Genomic DNA, 14,925 nt, shown 5'->3' on the forward strand with positions numbered 1-14,925 from the left:
AAAATGAACCAATATACTAAATCCAAGTCAAAATTCCACTACATTGTTTCAGATGAGGGTAATGGCCAACCAATTCTTTGGAGGTGAAGGTTCTGTAAAGAATAGTGTCACTTCAAGAAGAAAGTTGATGTCACGTATCACATCTAGCAGTGGTTAGAGTTCCTGATTTTGACAGCAATAAAGGATGACCATATATAATGTTTTGTCCTCTATTTTTTGGCTAGAAGAGGAGAGAAAAAATGAGTTGTTAGTTCATTTAATGATTGACCACCATATCTAGTGAGATGAACCAGAGCCATTGCCCTCCTCAAAGATGGGAACCTTCTGGGCAGCTAGTGGAGATTACATCAGTAGAATCTAGTTATAGTCTAATGAGTTGGATCAAACATGGACTATGCATGAAGTATTACAATGAAGAAAACATGTGATTTAATCCGATGCTGGGGATTCTCCATGGCTATCTGGATCTAGCACATGATTGACAGCCGCTTCGGAGCTTCGGCTGTTTAAAACTTATATAGTTTTCTGCATATTAGAGTATATCTCGTTTTTTCTGTAGGTAAGGGAGAAATGGAAGAGATAAAGATCTGCAGAAATAAGTTTCATAACTAAAGGGTTTATTATGGATAAAGAAAAGTACTAGTCTTCTTTTCATTCTCTCTTGGTCATGTTTTATTGGAGAGATGGTCAAGGGTTAGTGTATTTGCTAAAAGGGGAGTATTTGTGAGGTACATAGGCTTCACAAAATTTAAGGCTTCTAACTGGTGCATGATCTAGGAATTCGGTTTTATATAGTACAGATACTTCATGAACATGAATAGCCGCATCAGATCACTTTGGTTAGGAATATGTTGAAATTTCAAATTGAATTGTGAAAATGAATTAATTCATCCTTTCTTAGCACTTATTTGTCACACTTGAGCTTATGATATACTTCCATATAAATAAGCAGGTTCAAGGATAATCTTTACTAATGGCTCACAAGATCCCTGGCGCCATGCCTCCAAGCAGACATCATCCCCAGATTGTGAGCTTATATAGTTCCTTGTTGGCAGTTATATACAGATAGTTGTTATCTTAGAAATAGCACCTTCGCCTTTTGAATCCAGATTCATTCTTTATCACATCTACTAATATGTTTATTTTCATATAATTTTTTATACACAAGATATCTTTAAATTGGTGTTCCAATTCTGTTTTGGCATGTGATACAGTTAATTCAGTAAGTTCCACCAAGTTATATATTAATAGATAGTTTCAGCAGTGTTTGATGTTATATTAATGTTTTTTGGAGAGGAAGCAATAATTATAAGTGGTATGTGTCTGTGTGATCAATTTTACGTGAAAGAAGAAAGAAAGTAATATCAGGATATAAATTTCAGATATTGTAAATGGGAACATCCCTAACTCGTACAATAAAAAACTTCCTTGGAAATCTTGCAAACCAGTGTCCTGAAACCATATTAAATACCTAAAACTCCCTCCTCTTAAAGTGGCTACTTCATTTCTGCCATTATAAGATTCTATGAAAGCTTCATTATTCACCATAAGTAAATCCCCTTTTATATGTTAATTAACCTCCTTCTATCCTAGAACATATTGAATAATGTACCCATAAACACCCACCATCCACTAAAGCACCCATAAACACTCACCAGCATGCTTACACAGACCCACCATTACACCCACACTAATCCCCATTCACATCTACATGCAACCAAACATACACCCACATTAATCCTCTTTTACACATACACCAATATACGCACTCGATCCCTATTGCATCTACTATACCCTCATGTATGCTCACTTCTTCAACCTCCTAAATTTTTAGAAACAAAACTTCCCATCTACATCCTAACCAACCTAGATCTCCTTGGATTCAGCCTACCCTATGCTCATGGGGATGGATCACATGTTATCTAGCCTACCATGTACACCTAGATCCTGACTACATATAACAATTAACAACAAATATTCCTTTTCCCACCCTTGCCACCTAACCTCATCATAAAGTGTTTTACATATGGAATTCTGATCTAATAACCTAGTCCTATAGGATGGAGAGGGGACTCTCTCTCATGACCATCTCTAACAACCCTCACTAAAATTAAGGAAATCCTGCTGGACCAACAATGTGCGTGGTGTTTCCCTCCTCACCATTACTCAATTTCCCATATGTCCCTCTCCCACTCATATATCATTTAATGTCATATTAAGACCTCCTAATATCCACCAAAACCTACAACAAGAGATTCAAAACCTAGGTTCTTTTCTCTTACCACTTCTCTTTACCCTTTAACCATGACTTCAACCACCCAATAACCTTCATTATTCCTAGACATGTACTCCTACTTCCAAACTAAGGAAGAAGACCTCTTCCTCCACTTTGGTTTGGGAATATTAAGCTGAATTGGCGGAGGAGATGGCAAATGTGGAGCTTGGAGGGTGGGTCATGTCATTCTTGACCATGTTTTTCTCCGCTCTTCCCACACTCTTCTTTTCTTTGTCATTTTTCTTTTATGTTTGCTCATTTTAGCTTTTCTTTCAGATGAAACCTAACCTAGCTTAGGAGGGGGGCTCAGAGGTGCTTCTTGGACCTTTGAGCAGCTTAATCTAGGCACTACCTCATAACCCGTTCAAGTAGACTACTTCTGAGGGTTTTCTTAGGTTTTTCACTCTCTCCAAAGACACCTAATGGCAACCTAGGCTTCCTATACATGGTTTCATCATCTCCAAAGAATAGTTTTGATTCAATTTTCACCAAGAGGTATCATGATCAAACTTCTTTAACATGATGCTCCTGCACCCACGATGGTATGTCGAACTGGGCCAAACCACCCAATTCACCCCATATCGAACCGAACCGGCATGGAATCGGCATGATTAGCTCGGTATTTTCGAGAAAGGCCATGAGCCGCTTGAAATCGGGCGGTTCGGAGGGGAGCCAGTGCGAACCACTTGATTTGCAATGGTTTGAATGGGTTCGCACCCCCTCCCTTCTTTCAATGATAGAGAGGCATGAGAAGGCTTCCCATACCTTTTTAGGCCTTTCTTCACTTTCATTTTCAACCCTTTCTTTTGCCAAAAACTTGGTGATTTCAACGATAAAAGGAGGATCCAATCCAAAACAAGGTAAAGTGGCACCCTCATCCATAGCAAGTAGAGAAATTGTCTAACACAGAGGTATCTCAACAACCTCGTATATGTCGACTACAATCTAACATTGAGGCTAAACTGCATTCAGGATGAAGTGGAGCTGAAGTATGCGGATCCGATCCACAATGCTTTTGTTCAGGAATAGGATGATCCCATGATGGCTTGTGGACTAACAACAGGAGCCGGATCTTAATGAGCCAGGATCGTCTCCGCAATCTGCCAATTCGTAGCCAACGAGGTTAGGATGGATGCAGAGTAATGGGCAGATTGCAACATTTCACTCATGCTTCCAGCTGAGTAGCACAACCACAAGGGTCATTGGATAGTCGATCATCACATGACTCCATATCTGAGACATCCTTCTAAAGATATGATCGAGAGTTGTTTAGATGAGGTCACCACGCTACTTGGTCAATTCGGTCAGAAGGATGACATCCATCCTTCCGGCATAGCCAGATAGAGGGGCATGAAGAAAAAATAGGCAGCTGCTCAGCATTAGCCTAAAAAAAAAGGTAGTTGCGGCCTCGATGGAGAGAGTGAAGGAGTTATTTCACTCAAATTCAGAAACTAGAGAGAGTAGTGATGACAGCTTTGGTGACCATAGATCTAGTGACCAGAGAGGGAGCAGAGAATATAAGCCGTAGGATAGTCTTTGATTCACCGATGAGTCCTAGTTTACCATGCTACACAGCATAGGGACCATGGTGTACAAACTGGTAGAGCCTGTGAAGACACGATTGCATACAGAAGACGGCCTTTTCGAGGTTGTTTAGGAGAATTTAATGCAGTTGTAGATGACGCCGTACGTGGAGTAGAATCCATAGGCATATCAAATTCTGAGTCGTACGATTGTATACAAAAGATGGGCTTTTCGAGGTTGTTTTGGAGGATACAATGCGGCTGCAGATGACCTCATACGTGGAGTAGAATCCGTAGACGTATCAAATTCTGAGTCGTACGATTGTATACAAAAGACGGGCTCCTCGAGGTCGTTTTGGAGGATACAATGCAGCTGTAGATGATCTTGTACGTGGAGTAGGATTCATAAACGTAATAGATTCCGAGTCGTATGCCGGATCCTTTTATCCGCAATCAGAAGCCACCTATGATCCATACGGATATGGATATGGTGCGTCTGAAGTATTGTCTTTCAGTAGCTATTACCCTATGCAGCTTGGAACACTTTACGGGTCGGATTTTGCTGTTGGCATATTCAGATGGGTCACTCCATAGTTGTATTATCAGCCAAATGATATTTCTTAGAGCCAGAGCTTCAGTGAGATCAAGAACGGTTATAACTCAGAGCGCGTACCTTATAGGATGAGTGTACAGGACTACAACGTCGTTTGGTTAGAAGGGTGGGCTGATATATCTTCTGATTATGGATATATACGAGAGACATCACAACTCGACGAGATTATAGATGTCGGTATGTATGTTGTACTTTAAATACATATAATTGATTGTATCATTGTATGTTTCGTATCTCACTAATTGATTTTAGAATATTTCATATTGCTTCTCCTAGCGTGGGAAGCCAAGATTCCTGTCATTTTTTTTTAATTTTTGGTTTCGACCTAATGCCCATGCAAAGGTTTAGGGTAGCAAACCCAATGACACATATTTAGCATATTTTTGCCTTCCCAAGGTAGCATTGTTTTAGAGCAATGCTACGGTAACTTAGAAAAATCACTTCAATACATTAAGAAGCATTATTTAGGGTGTACCGAGGTGATGGAAACATCAAAAAACATCAAATTAGACTTAAAATCACTCATAAAACCAAAAAAAATTGATTACTTTTTATTAAATCTTAAAGAAAATTGGAAAAAATTGGCGTGCCGGTTCGAAACTGCCATGCCACTCGGTATGATACTGAATCGGTACCATACCAAACCAATTGCTAACTGGTATGGATCCCGATACCGATTCGGCTAACTTTGGCACCCGCTTCCATTTTCCAACCAACCATAGGTTTCTAACCAATTTTAATTTTCTTCTCTCACTCAATATATTTTGTCACATTTAATCTCAGTTCCATAGCAAATGTGATATCTATTGTTTTTATCATATTTGAGTCCCTGAATCATGTAATGTTGGCTAATGCTATAACTAAAATAGTATGTCAATATTATGTTTAGTGTGATTATAAAGATACATCCTACATCTAGTCACTTCCTTCCACTGAAGCTTGAGACCTCTACTCCGCAATTTTGCACTAACTCCTAATTCAGGTAGTGTGTCAGACTATATAGAAAAGTTAAAGTTTTGAAGCACCTTACCATTAGCAAATCGCATCAAAAGATGTTGAAAGCACTAGTCTTTATCAAGGTTAACTTCAATGGTAGTGTATCAGATGGCGGAAGTGGAGGCGGAGCGGTTTTGTGATCAAAGGCCCTGACTCTAGATTGATGGCGGCTGGGGGTACTTGCATTTTCGTCATTTTCATGCCTAGTGCGGAGCTGAGGGCTGCATGGGAAGGCATTACCTTTGCAAGGCTCACTTTAAGGGCAGAGTGTATTCAACTTGAAGGAGATTCTGCTACAGTTATCGGATGGATCTAGGGTCAAGCCAGGGAGGACTGTGGGCATCCGTTGCTGCAGGACATCTTCAAGTTGATGAGGGAGTGCACAACATTCCGAGCAGCTCGTGTACAGGGAGGCAAACAGAGCAGCTGATTGGGTTAGGTCCTTTGCTACTCAGCACTCTGGTGGCTTCCTTTGGAACAACTATGAGACCATTCCTCCACCCCTAAATCATCTCTTGTTTTCTAACTTTATTGGATATATTCATTCCAAAAGTGTATGATTCACCCGACCTATCAAAAAAATAAAACCTCCAAACTTCTTATATCACTGTCTTACTCTTATTGGTATGGACAAGTCTTTCACTGTTGTTGCATAATAGAAATTGCTAAATTAATGTTTAGTCTTTTGTTGTACATTTCTTTTTCATATGTCAATATTGATTTATGTAAATGCTTGGACGAACTATTGTCAACTAATGTTTGTCTTTGTTACTGTCTTATGTTGTCCAGTACCATCCTACTTGATAAAATGCCATAATTGTGGACACGGCACTGATCTTAGAGGATGTCCCCAGTCGCCTCTGAACATTGAAGGTATGATTAGCTTCTCTATTTTTGCTACTTTCAAGGCCACTTGCATACACCTTCTCTGATAGGAAAAGTTCACTGACATGTTCAGATTGCATTTGGGATCCTCTTGCTATTTCATTTAGCTATTGCATTTGGGATCCCTGTAACAATTGACTTCCAGAACAAACATTTGTAAAGTTACAATGTTCCATCTTAGGACAACATTTATGCTTGATGATGATGACTTTCTACTTGAAAATCTGCTGAATAACCTCATCAATAGCTTGTTTCTGATTGCATTGTCTTGCACATGGATACTTCTTAGGTAATGCTGAAAACTGTACTTCTCCTGAAGCAGTGCAGAAAGTGAGGCAGCAGATCATAGAACATATTGACCTGTGGCTCTCAGAATGCCAAAGTACAGGTAGGAATTCTCGCTGATCGTGATCAACTCATAACCATAATGAAAGTCAATTCTCAATAATACATGGTGCCTACTCCACAACATATTTCTTGGATTGATTTTAACTGTGCATCAGTAATTATTAACTGAAGCACCTATTCATAGAGTATGAGTGTCTCTAACTGTACAACTAAGTTATCGACTGCTCTATGTTTTAATTCTATATGTTTAAACTTCCTTTCGGTTTTTCCATAGTTACAAGTAGACCCAAAGTCTGCCGAACCGGGTTGAACCGCCTGGTTCAGTCAGTACCGAACCGGCCTAGTTTGAAACCGGGTTGGTTCGTCGTTCATATTCAATTCCGGCTCCTACCGGCCGGAGCTGGTCCTTTACCGGCCGATTCGGTGCTGACTCGGTGCCAGTTCGCACCGAGTCAATCCAGTTTCGAACCGGGTTGGGTATGATCTACCTGCCACTGCCCTACCGGTTCGGTACCAGACCGAACCGTACCGGACGCCAACCGGTACAGATCTCGGTACCGAACCATACCAAGCGCTGACTTGTACGGGTCTCGGTACCAGTTCGGTGGACCTTGAGTAGACCTTTTCTCTATTGATATTTTTGGTCATAGATTTTAATCTCCTTTAATATTGAATAGAGAAAGTTTTTGGTTGAGGGATCATTTTTGTTTTTGTTTACCTTGTATTGCTTAGGTTTTAAAGCAATGATGAAATTAATTAATTAAAATACAACACCCTTCATAGTAACAGAGCTCCAATTTTAACAATTTGCTGTCAGCCAAGCTTTGGTCATTCTTTTGCAGTTTAATGAGACATATTTCTAGTAAAAGGTCATTTACACACCATATAACCCAGATGGGCGCAGTATTAATGAGGCAATTCAAAATTTTAAAAAAAGAAATCAAATTCTGTAATCAGATAGGAAATGGCAGCCATTCATGCTCCCTCTCACATGCATTTCATGTGCCCAATACTAATGCAGTAGAACAAAAAGGTGGATAAAATGAAAATGCTCTAGAGTATTCTGTAATCACCAGATGGTGCTGATGATATATTGGAAAATTAGGGATAACATGTAACAGTTGGACCCCAAAGATGGTAGCTATCAGTCCAGAACCCATAAATTTCAGCTGAAAATCTGAAATGTTTCGACCCGAATTTTGCAGATAGTTATAGACTGTTTCAAGGTAAGGAATGCAAAAATATTTTTCAATCATTAATGGAGCGTGGACATAGAATAACAATTATTACAGAATATCAGAATAATGTATAAGCATGACGTTTAACCAATGTATTTGTTTTAACCACCAAAATTTTATTTGGTGCATTTATGTTGTTGTATGGTAGAAATTCTTGAATTTAAGCATGAAGAGCTTGTGGACATTAGTCGAATATGTGTGTGTGGTTATTGGCTCTGTTGAGCCAAAAATCAACTAGCAATTGCCCAAAGTCATAATTCTGCAACATGGTTTCAAAACCTGCTGAAATGGGATAATACGACCAGTACTGTAGCATTTCAGCACAAAACCAGCACTAGTACAGGTTCCAGGACAATAAAATAGCTATATCGGTACATACTGGCTGTACCGGTGTGTATTGGTGCATATAAGTGGTACCATATTGGCCCGAGCAGTCAGTAACACCATTTTTCATTTTCTTTAAGATCTGTTAGTTTCGATATATACCATTGGTACTGTTACTGTAATGATGTCATAATGTTCCCATGAAAAAATGTACAGTATTATGTACCGGTATTTAAAACTTGGTACCATGAGACACATTTGTATCATACAAATGTCTATCAGACTAATAAGTTTTGGTTTATTTCCAACAAATATGATTTGAGTGCAAATCCTATTAATCTAACAGGCTAAGGTTCAAATTTCATTCTGTTGGTCATAACTTGCGAGCTTTTAAATACCTAAAGACCATAATACTTATGTTTAAGAGGTTACTTATGTATGTTTTAAAATGCTTGATTGGGAACTACATCTAGTACATCTGTTCCCCATATTTGTTCTCAAGACTTTACGGCAAAAATAAACCTACCGATTAGAATGTCACGTGGGTGCTTGTTCTTGATTGTGATATGTATCTTGGTGATGACAAGTTGGGTCCCATAGTATTGAACCTTATGAAGCACGCAGGTTAGGGAATGCTTTCCCCAAATGTAAGCTTGCTTTTAATTGTTCCAGTTATTCTTTCCTCTATTGCAAGTACGGGTGGTAATTATATCGATTAAAAGTAAAAAATGCATTCATAAACAATAATCTCATAGAGCAAGTTTATGCAGACCTTCCCCAGGTTTTGAACTTTGAATGGAGCTTGGCAAGATTTCATGTTCAAACTTTATTTTTTTGGGCTTGAGCAATCTTCTTGTGCTTGTTTCAGCCACGCAAGAAGTAATCGCATGCTTGGTAAACTGATCCCTGACCATATATGTTCATCTCTTGGAGTCAATTAATTGACTGCAATTTGAATTTAAAGTTAAATAAAAGCATGTGATACTATTTTCCAAAGTACTGTCCAGGTGATGTAAAATAGATATAAAAAATTAAAAATATCATTCAAAATAAAATTAATCAAATTATACTTGAGGTAAACAAAGTGAAGAAGGAGATGTACTCAAACGTTTTTCTGATCAGGAAAATAATGTTCTAGTATAAATTGAATGAGCTTTAATGAGCAAGTGAATCTAATAAACAAATCTAGATTTAATTCCCTTATAAAATTCGTAAAGGTATCAACTTCTACTGAATGAATGCTTTCCTGGTATTATACTAGAAGATGTTAGCAGTCTTTTAGATATAATGATGGTGAATAATCTAACAAAGAAATAGAAACACTAACAAAGAAATAAGAAACCTAATGTGGATCATTTTTTCTGTAGTGAATCTTTCAAACCTTGCTCTTAGACCTGTCATGCAGACTCTTCGATACGTTTGGCAATAGGAAGCCTCCTTGTAGATCTTCAACAGCTAGATCTACAGAATTGAGCTCATTTCATGCATCCTTTAACTAATTGGTTGAATATTCATAAATAACATCTGTTGATCACTGTCATCCTATTGTCACTCATGAATCCATTCTAGGAAACCTGGATTAGATTTTGACATTCCTTCACTAAATCCTAATAATTTTGGTGTGGACACCCCCCCCCCCCCCCCCCCCCCCCCGCCGCGTCCTCCCTCCCTCTCCACCTCCTCCTCCCCTATCTCCTGGTGTAAATCTTCAAAGTTACCATCACCATATTGGACGTCAGATACATCCGTTGGATACCTGACAATCTAAGAGGGTTGGTGGTATCTGACATATATGAATTAAGATAATAATTTTAAGTCAGACTAAAGAAAGAGAAAGGAAATGAGAGAGAAAGAGATTAGGTTGAGTGTCCTTGATCCAGAGGAAAAACATAGAAAATAGAATTGCTATCATACTAAAGAGGAAAGGGAACTTAATATTTTTAAGTTGTAGCAGACATGACCCTTTTTTTGATAGATCCATGGTTAGCCTATGTGATCTCAGTTTTTCCTTTTGTAAGATAAAAAACATTTTCTGCCTTATCTCTCTGGAAATCATAGGTGTAATTAGATCAAAGTAACGTTAAGCCCCTGACATAAGAACAGAAGGCAGAAAGTCTGAGATCGTAAATCTCTTTCCTAAATATATACACCTGTGGTTTTTGGCTTAAGCCTGCAGCAACTTGTTTTTTTGGTCTTCCAAAGGTGGTTAGAGGAATTCTGTAAATGTAAAATAAAGAAAATTAGCACAAAAAAGGTATTGTCTGTTTCAACACCTAAACCATCTCATTACAATTTGAATAAGGTATTGTCCGATTTAATAATTTGATAATGAAGTTTAAGCCAAAAGCTGCAGCTATATCTAATTAGAAGTTACTAATTATGGTATGGGTCTTGCTGGGCTTGACGACCTGGCATGGGATAAGAGGTCCAGCAGCAGCAAGAAGCAAGCCTAGGGGTTACTCATGTAGGATTCACGACAAGTAGGAGACAAGCCCGATCCAAGCATAGATATACCCAGACAAGCCCTCTCCATTAGACTACATCACGACCATGGTATGTTGTATCGTACCGTACCGAATGGTACCGTACGTACCGTATCAGTTTGGTATCGGTATTGATACTGATGGCGTACCGATGCTCGGTATCCCAAACATACTACATATTGTACCGTACTGTACCGACACCGATGGTGTGGCACCAGTACGGATCCGGTACGGATATAGGGAATTTTGGTCATGATGCATATGTAAAATATTTCAACTCATGTTATATATGCAAGTGAAAATTCTAATTTCTTACCTGAATATTATTTTGTTGTGTACTTGCATGTAAGCTAGTCAAATCAGCTGTTTTTCTCCCTGGTATGTTCAGGACCTGATGATGATGAACCTGACTTGTTTATGGCAGCAGGAAGGATGATTTCAAGTGCTTGACTGCTCTCATAATTCAAGTTTATTCTGAAGGCCTAATTCTTCATCAGTGATAAATTGAACTAGAGGAAGAATGTATTTATTAGATATGCTTCATAAATATATCTGAGTGATTAATGATGGACTTAATCATGTGATTTATGTATTATCAGAATATTTCTTTGCTCACGAAAAGGCTGTAATTATGCTATGCCTAAAATTTTATTTGCATGACAACTTCATTATAGACTTGACTTATTAAAGGTATTTAGGTTGCAAAGTGTCCTTAACTCATTCAGATAGCTCTATTGTCGCTGTTGCAATATTATAAATTACTTTGGAACGCTAATTAGAAGTATCTAACTTAAAGGGGAAAAAATAAAGATACCAAGGGCTTTTTATTATACATAAAGACACTGCATGGTCTCACAGCCAAGAATTTTTGTAGTAGCTGAAGGAACTGATGGTGAACAAAAATAGTCTTCCATGTCTACGTAGTATAAGCACGAAGAGAGGAAGGTAGCAGCCTATTCTTCTTAAATCCGTCAACAGGGAAACAAGAGGTGGTGCAAAGCTTAGTAGGTGTAGCCCTTGACAAACATCCCTTGCATGGATACCTCTGACTCGCCCTCGCCAGTGTACTTCCCAAGCTGCGCAAGGGAGTTTACCTTGGCACGCACCAGCAGTACCTCCTGGGCTGCCTTCGCATTCTCGGGCCGCCCTGCCCATGTCTTCAGGCAGGTGTTCTGAAGGGCTCTCGCATACGAGAAGGACACATGCCATGGGTTGGGACTCTGGTTCATGGCGTTCAGGTTCAGAGTCGCCTCCACCTCGGATTGCCATTTGCCCGCCCGACAGAAACTGGCATCCAGAGCCATCCAGTCATGTTATGATCACGAAGTCATATGCAGATCAAAACGCTCGAGGACTTTTATTCAGATTAGAGGGATGGGACGCTTGCGATGATTCCGGGGACAGCGGGAGGAATCCGCCGGTGGAGGAGCTTGAGGGTGTACTCTGCGACCATGCTGGGCTTGAGGAGGATCCCTTCAAACATCACGTTGTTCTCCGCCATGCAGTAGAAGACCTCAGCCCAGACCTGCTGCGCCACCTCGAAGGTGCGTTCGATCCCGTGGTCGCCATCCAGCAGGATCTCTGGCTCCACAATTGGGACAAGGCCGCTGTCCTGCGAAGCAAATCCATTCCATGCAGAGCGCTCATGCAGAACGTGATGCACAAAAGACTTGAGACAAGAATTCTTCGAGTAGAAGACTATACCTGTGCAATAGCGGCGTAGCGAGCAAGACCCCAGGCAGCTTCCTTCACAGCGAGGGCCGAAGGACCATTGGGAATGCTCACCACGGTCCGCCTATTCATACAAGAATAGATTTTAGGATAGCTTAAGTTGCATGGAGAAGGTGACGGGATGAGGTGTGGGGGTGCTGCGAGTTCTTACCATTTGGCAAAGCGAGCACCTTGCTGGTAGTAAGCGGCGGTGCGGGATGCCAGCCCGTCAAGACCTTGGCACCAAGATTCTTTAATTAGAGTTCTTTAATTGATCAATTAGTGAATTGGTCGTTCACCTTGTCAACCTTGATGCCGGGGACGATGTTCTGGGAGACAAGGACGTCGACCATCTTCTTGCCATCAGTGGTGGATTGGTAGAGGGTCTCCTCGAAGAGGATGGCACCGGAGATGTAGTTGCCGAGACCGGGGGCGGTGACGAGCAGGGTGCGGTAGGCCTGGCGGTTGGCTTCCGTGTTCTCCAGCCCGATGGACGCCAGCCTCTTCCCGCACGTCGCGTTTGACTCGTCCATGGCCAGGATGCCACGCCCTGGTGAGGCGATGGTTTTCTAAGCCATTCGATGCAGCAGCACAGAAACATCAGAACAAGGAAAATTAAATTCTAAATTTGCTAGCAAAGTGAGCAAAAACAAGTTGGTGGTGCAGATCTTCCGAGGTGTTTGATGATATGCATACCGCAGTCTTCACGAGCTCATCGGCGTAGGAGGTGGCGGCACGGACCGTGAGGGAGGCGGCAGGGTGGGACTGGATGGTGACGGAGGCAGATGGGTGGCGAAGGGACTGGCCCTTCACCCACTCTGACTTGTGGATGAGCGGAGAGGTCTTGAGGAGGGATGCCGATGCCATCGAAGTCTCAGAGAGAGATCTCTTTCACTTGCACCCTGGAAGACTGGAATTTGACTCATGGAATTTGACTGTTCAGCTAAGAGGATGACTCTAGATAGAGAGGATTTCCATGTACAAGCTCATACATATAGTTTTACATTCTATTACCAACGTTGTGTCAATCCTCCCATAGATTATCCCAACATGCCTTGCTTGTGAGACTATTGATGCTACTGCGTCAGTTTTCAAGAAAACTCCGGCTTGGCGCAAGGCATCCCCTGCTTTTATCACTTACAAACGCACCAAAACCGCAGCCTGAACCATATGCAGAAAACGAGGTCCGTTTCAGAGCTAACCATGGCCATTGGGCCCGGAGTGTCCGTGGCCAGGCCGAACACCTGAGGAGGATTTTTTAAACAAAATCTTAGACATCAGAAAACACTGGAGGTTTTGGGAGACTAGGGAGTCCATTCCGGTGTTTTGGAAGCTTTAGGCTAGGAGTGTGAGATGTATAATTGTTTTGCTAACATCCTTATTTTTACGGTTGGTTCTTTCTCAAATTATTTTGTGATGATCATGGCTTTGGCTCGAGCTCAGATATTGGGCATCTTGGTGTCAACGGTTAGAGCATTGCCCTGAGGATTTCACGTCCCTAGGTGCCGTCCTTCGTCTTGGCCTTCATTCCTTGATTCCTCCTAGTTCTCGTTCCATCTCGGGCCAGACAGACTTCTAGAAGAAATCGGCCACTTGGGACAAGGGACCATCCTCATGAGTGGTCCCACCGATATATTTAGCTATTGTTCTTGCATAGCTTTGTATTTCGCAATTTAATAAGGCTAATGTAGACACATTCTGCGTGACCAGGTCTTGCACCCTTCGTAGCACCATGCTGTCTTCATCCAGGGCCCGGTTTTTTTTTCACAAATTTTTCATACAATGCATATACGAATACATCCAATAAAATTAAAATTCAGAAGGCTTTAGCAGGAAAGAAAAAACACTTGGAACCTGTTTGGAAAAATCTTGTCTGATCAGGCAGCATCCGCAGAATGGCCAGAGAGAAAGAAGGGAGAGAGAGTCTGAGAGGGAGAGTGAGAGTATGTACTCCCCATCCCCAGAAAATAAAAAAAAAAAAGAAAAAAAAAATCAGGTTGGATTTTTTACTCAATTCTTGGATTAGGCAGTTATTTGGTTATGGCATGCATCATCAACCTGACTTCATAAGGGGAAAAAAAAAAGAAGAGGAAAACTCCTTCATTGATCCCTTTTTCCCTTCGACATTCATCCAGCACTGCATGCACAGCAGTACAGCACAGGAACAAACGGAGATAAAATGTGCAGAGCTGCAATCCGAGAAATACAATGAACGAGATCCATAGGAACCAAGACACAGCATGGTGCACCACCACATTATGCACATAGTGAATTTCTCCTGTAGACCAACAGGCTAGGATTTGGATGAGTCCTCATAAAACTGCAGGCTGAGAGGCCGACAAACCTGATTCCCGAAAAATTCCTGCATAAACACTCAAACAGAACAGACCCTCAATAGTTTTTATCTTTTTATTCTTTTTTAATAATCTTCCCGCAGGAATCAACCCTCTCTCTCCCCTCTCCCTTCCACTCCATCGTTTCCTTCCATCTCACAGGAGATCAATCCAAACAGGGCCTTACCAGTCTTGCA

General features: G+C 40.8%; 1 protein-coding gene and 1 pseudogene across 8 annotated transcripts in view; one reads left to right on the forward strand and one right to left on the reverse strand.

Annotated features, from left to right (window-relative positions):
- The window catches only part of LOC103708494 (probable serine protease EDA2), a 36,636-nt gene extending 25,235 nt beyond the window's left edge, over positions 1–11,401 (forward strand). For 4 of the 8 annotated variants that reach the window (XM_039121259.1, XM_039121254.1, XM_008793440.4 and 1 more), the window contains exons 11-14: positions 953–1,027; positions 6,197–6,280; positions 6,582–6,680; positions 11,074–11,401. In XM_039121259.1, the coding sequence (XP_038977187.1) occupies positions 953–1,027; positions 6,197–6,280; positions 6,582–6,680; positions 11,074–11,135 (320 nt within the window). In that variant the 3' untranslated portion in view covers positions 11,136–11,401. The remainder of the gene's footprint in view (positions 1–952; positions 1,028–6,196; positions 6,281–6,581; positions 6,681–11,073) is intronic. The other 4 variants (XM_039121277.1, XM_039121284.1, XM_039121291.1 and 1 more) reach the window with 4 other exon arrangements.
- A 74-nt stretch (positions 11,402–11,475) lies between these two features.
- On the reverse strand, positions 11,476–13,713 carry LOC103708493 (annotated as a pseudogene).
- Between the last annotated feature and the right edge of the window lie 1,212 nt (positions 13,714–14,925).

Source organism: Phoenix dactylifera, chromosome 2 (genome assembly GCF_009389715.1).
Source record: "Phoenix dactylifera cultivar Barhee BC4 chromosome 2, palm_55x_up_171113_PBpolish2nd_filt_p, whole genome shotgun sequence".
Taxonomy (NCBI): Eukaryota; Viridiplantae; Streptophyta; class Magnoliopsida; order Arecales; family Arecaceae; genus Phoenix; species Phoenix dactylifera.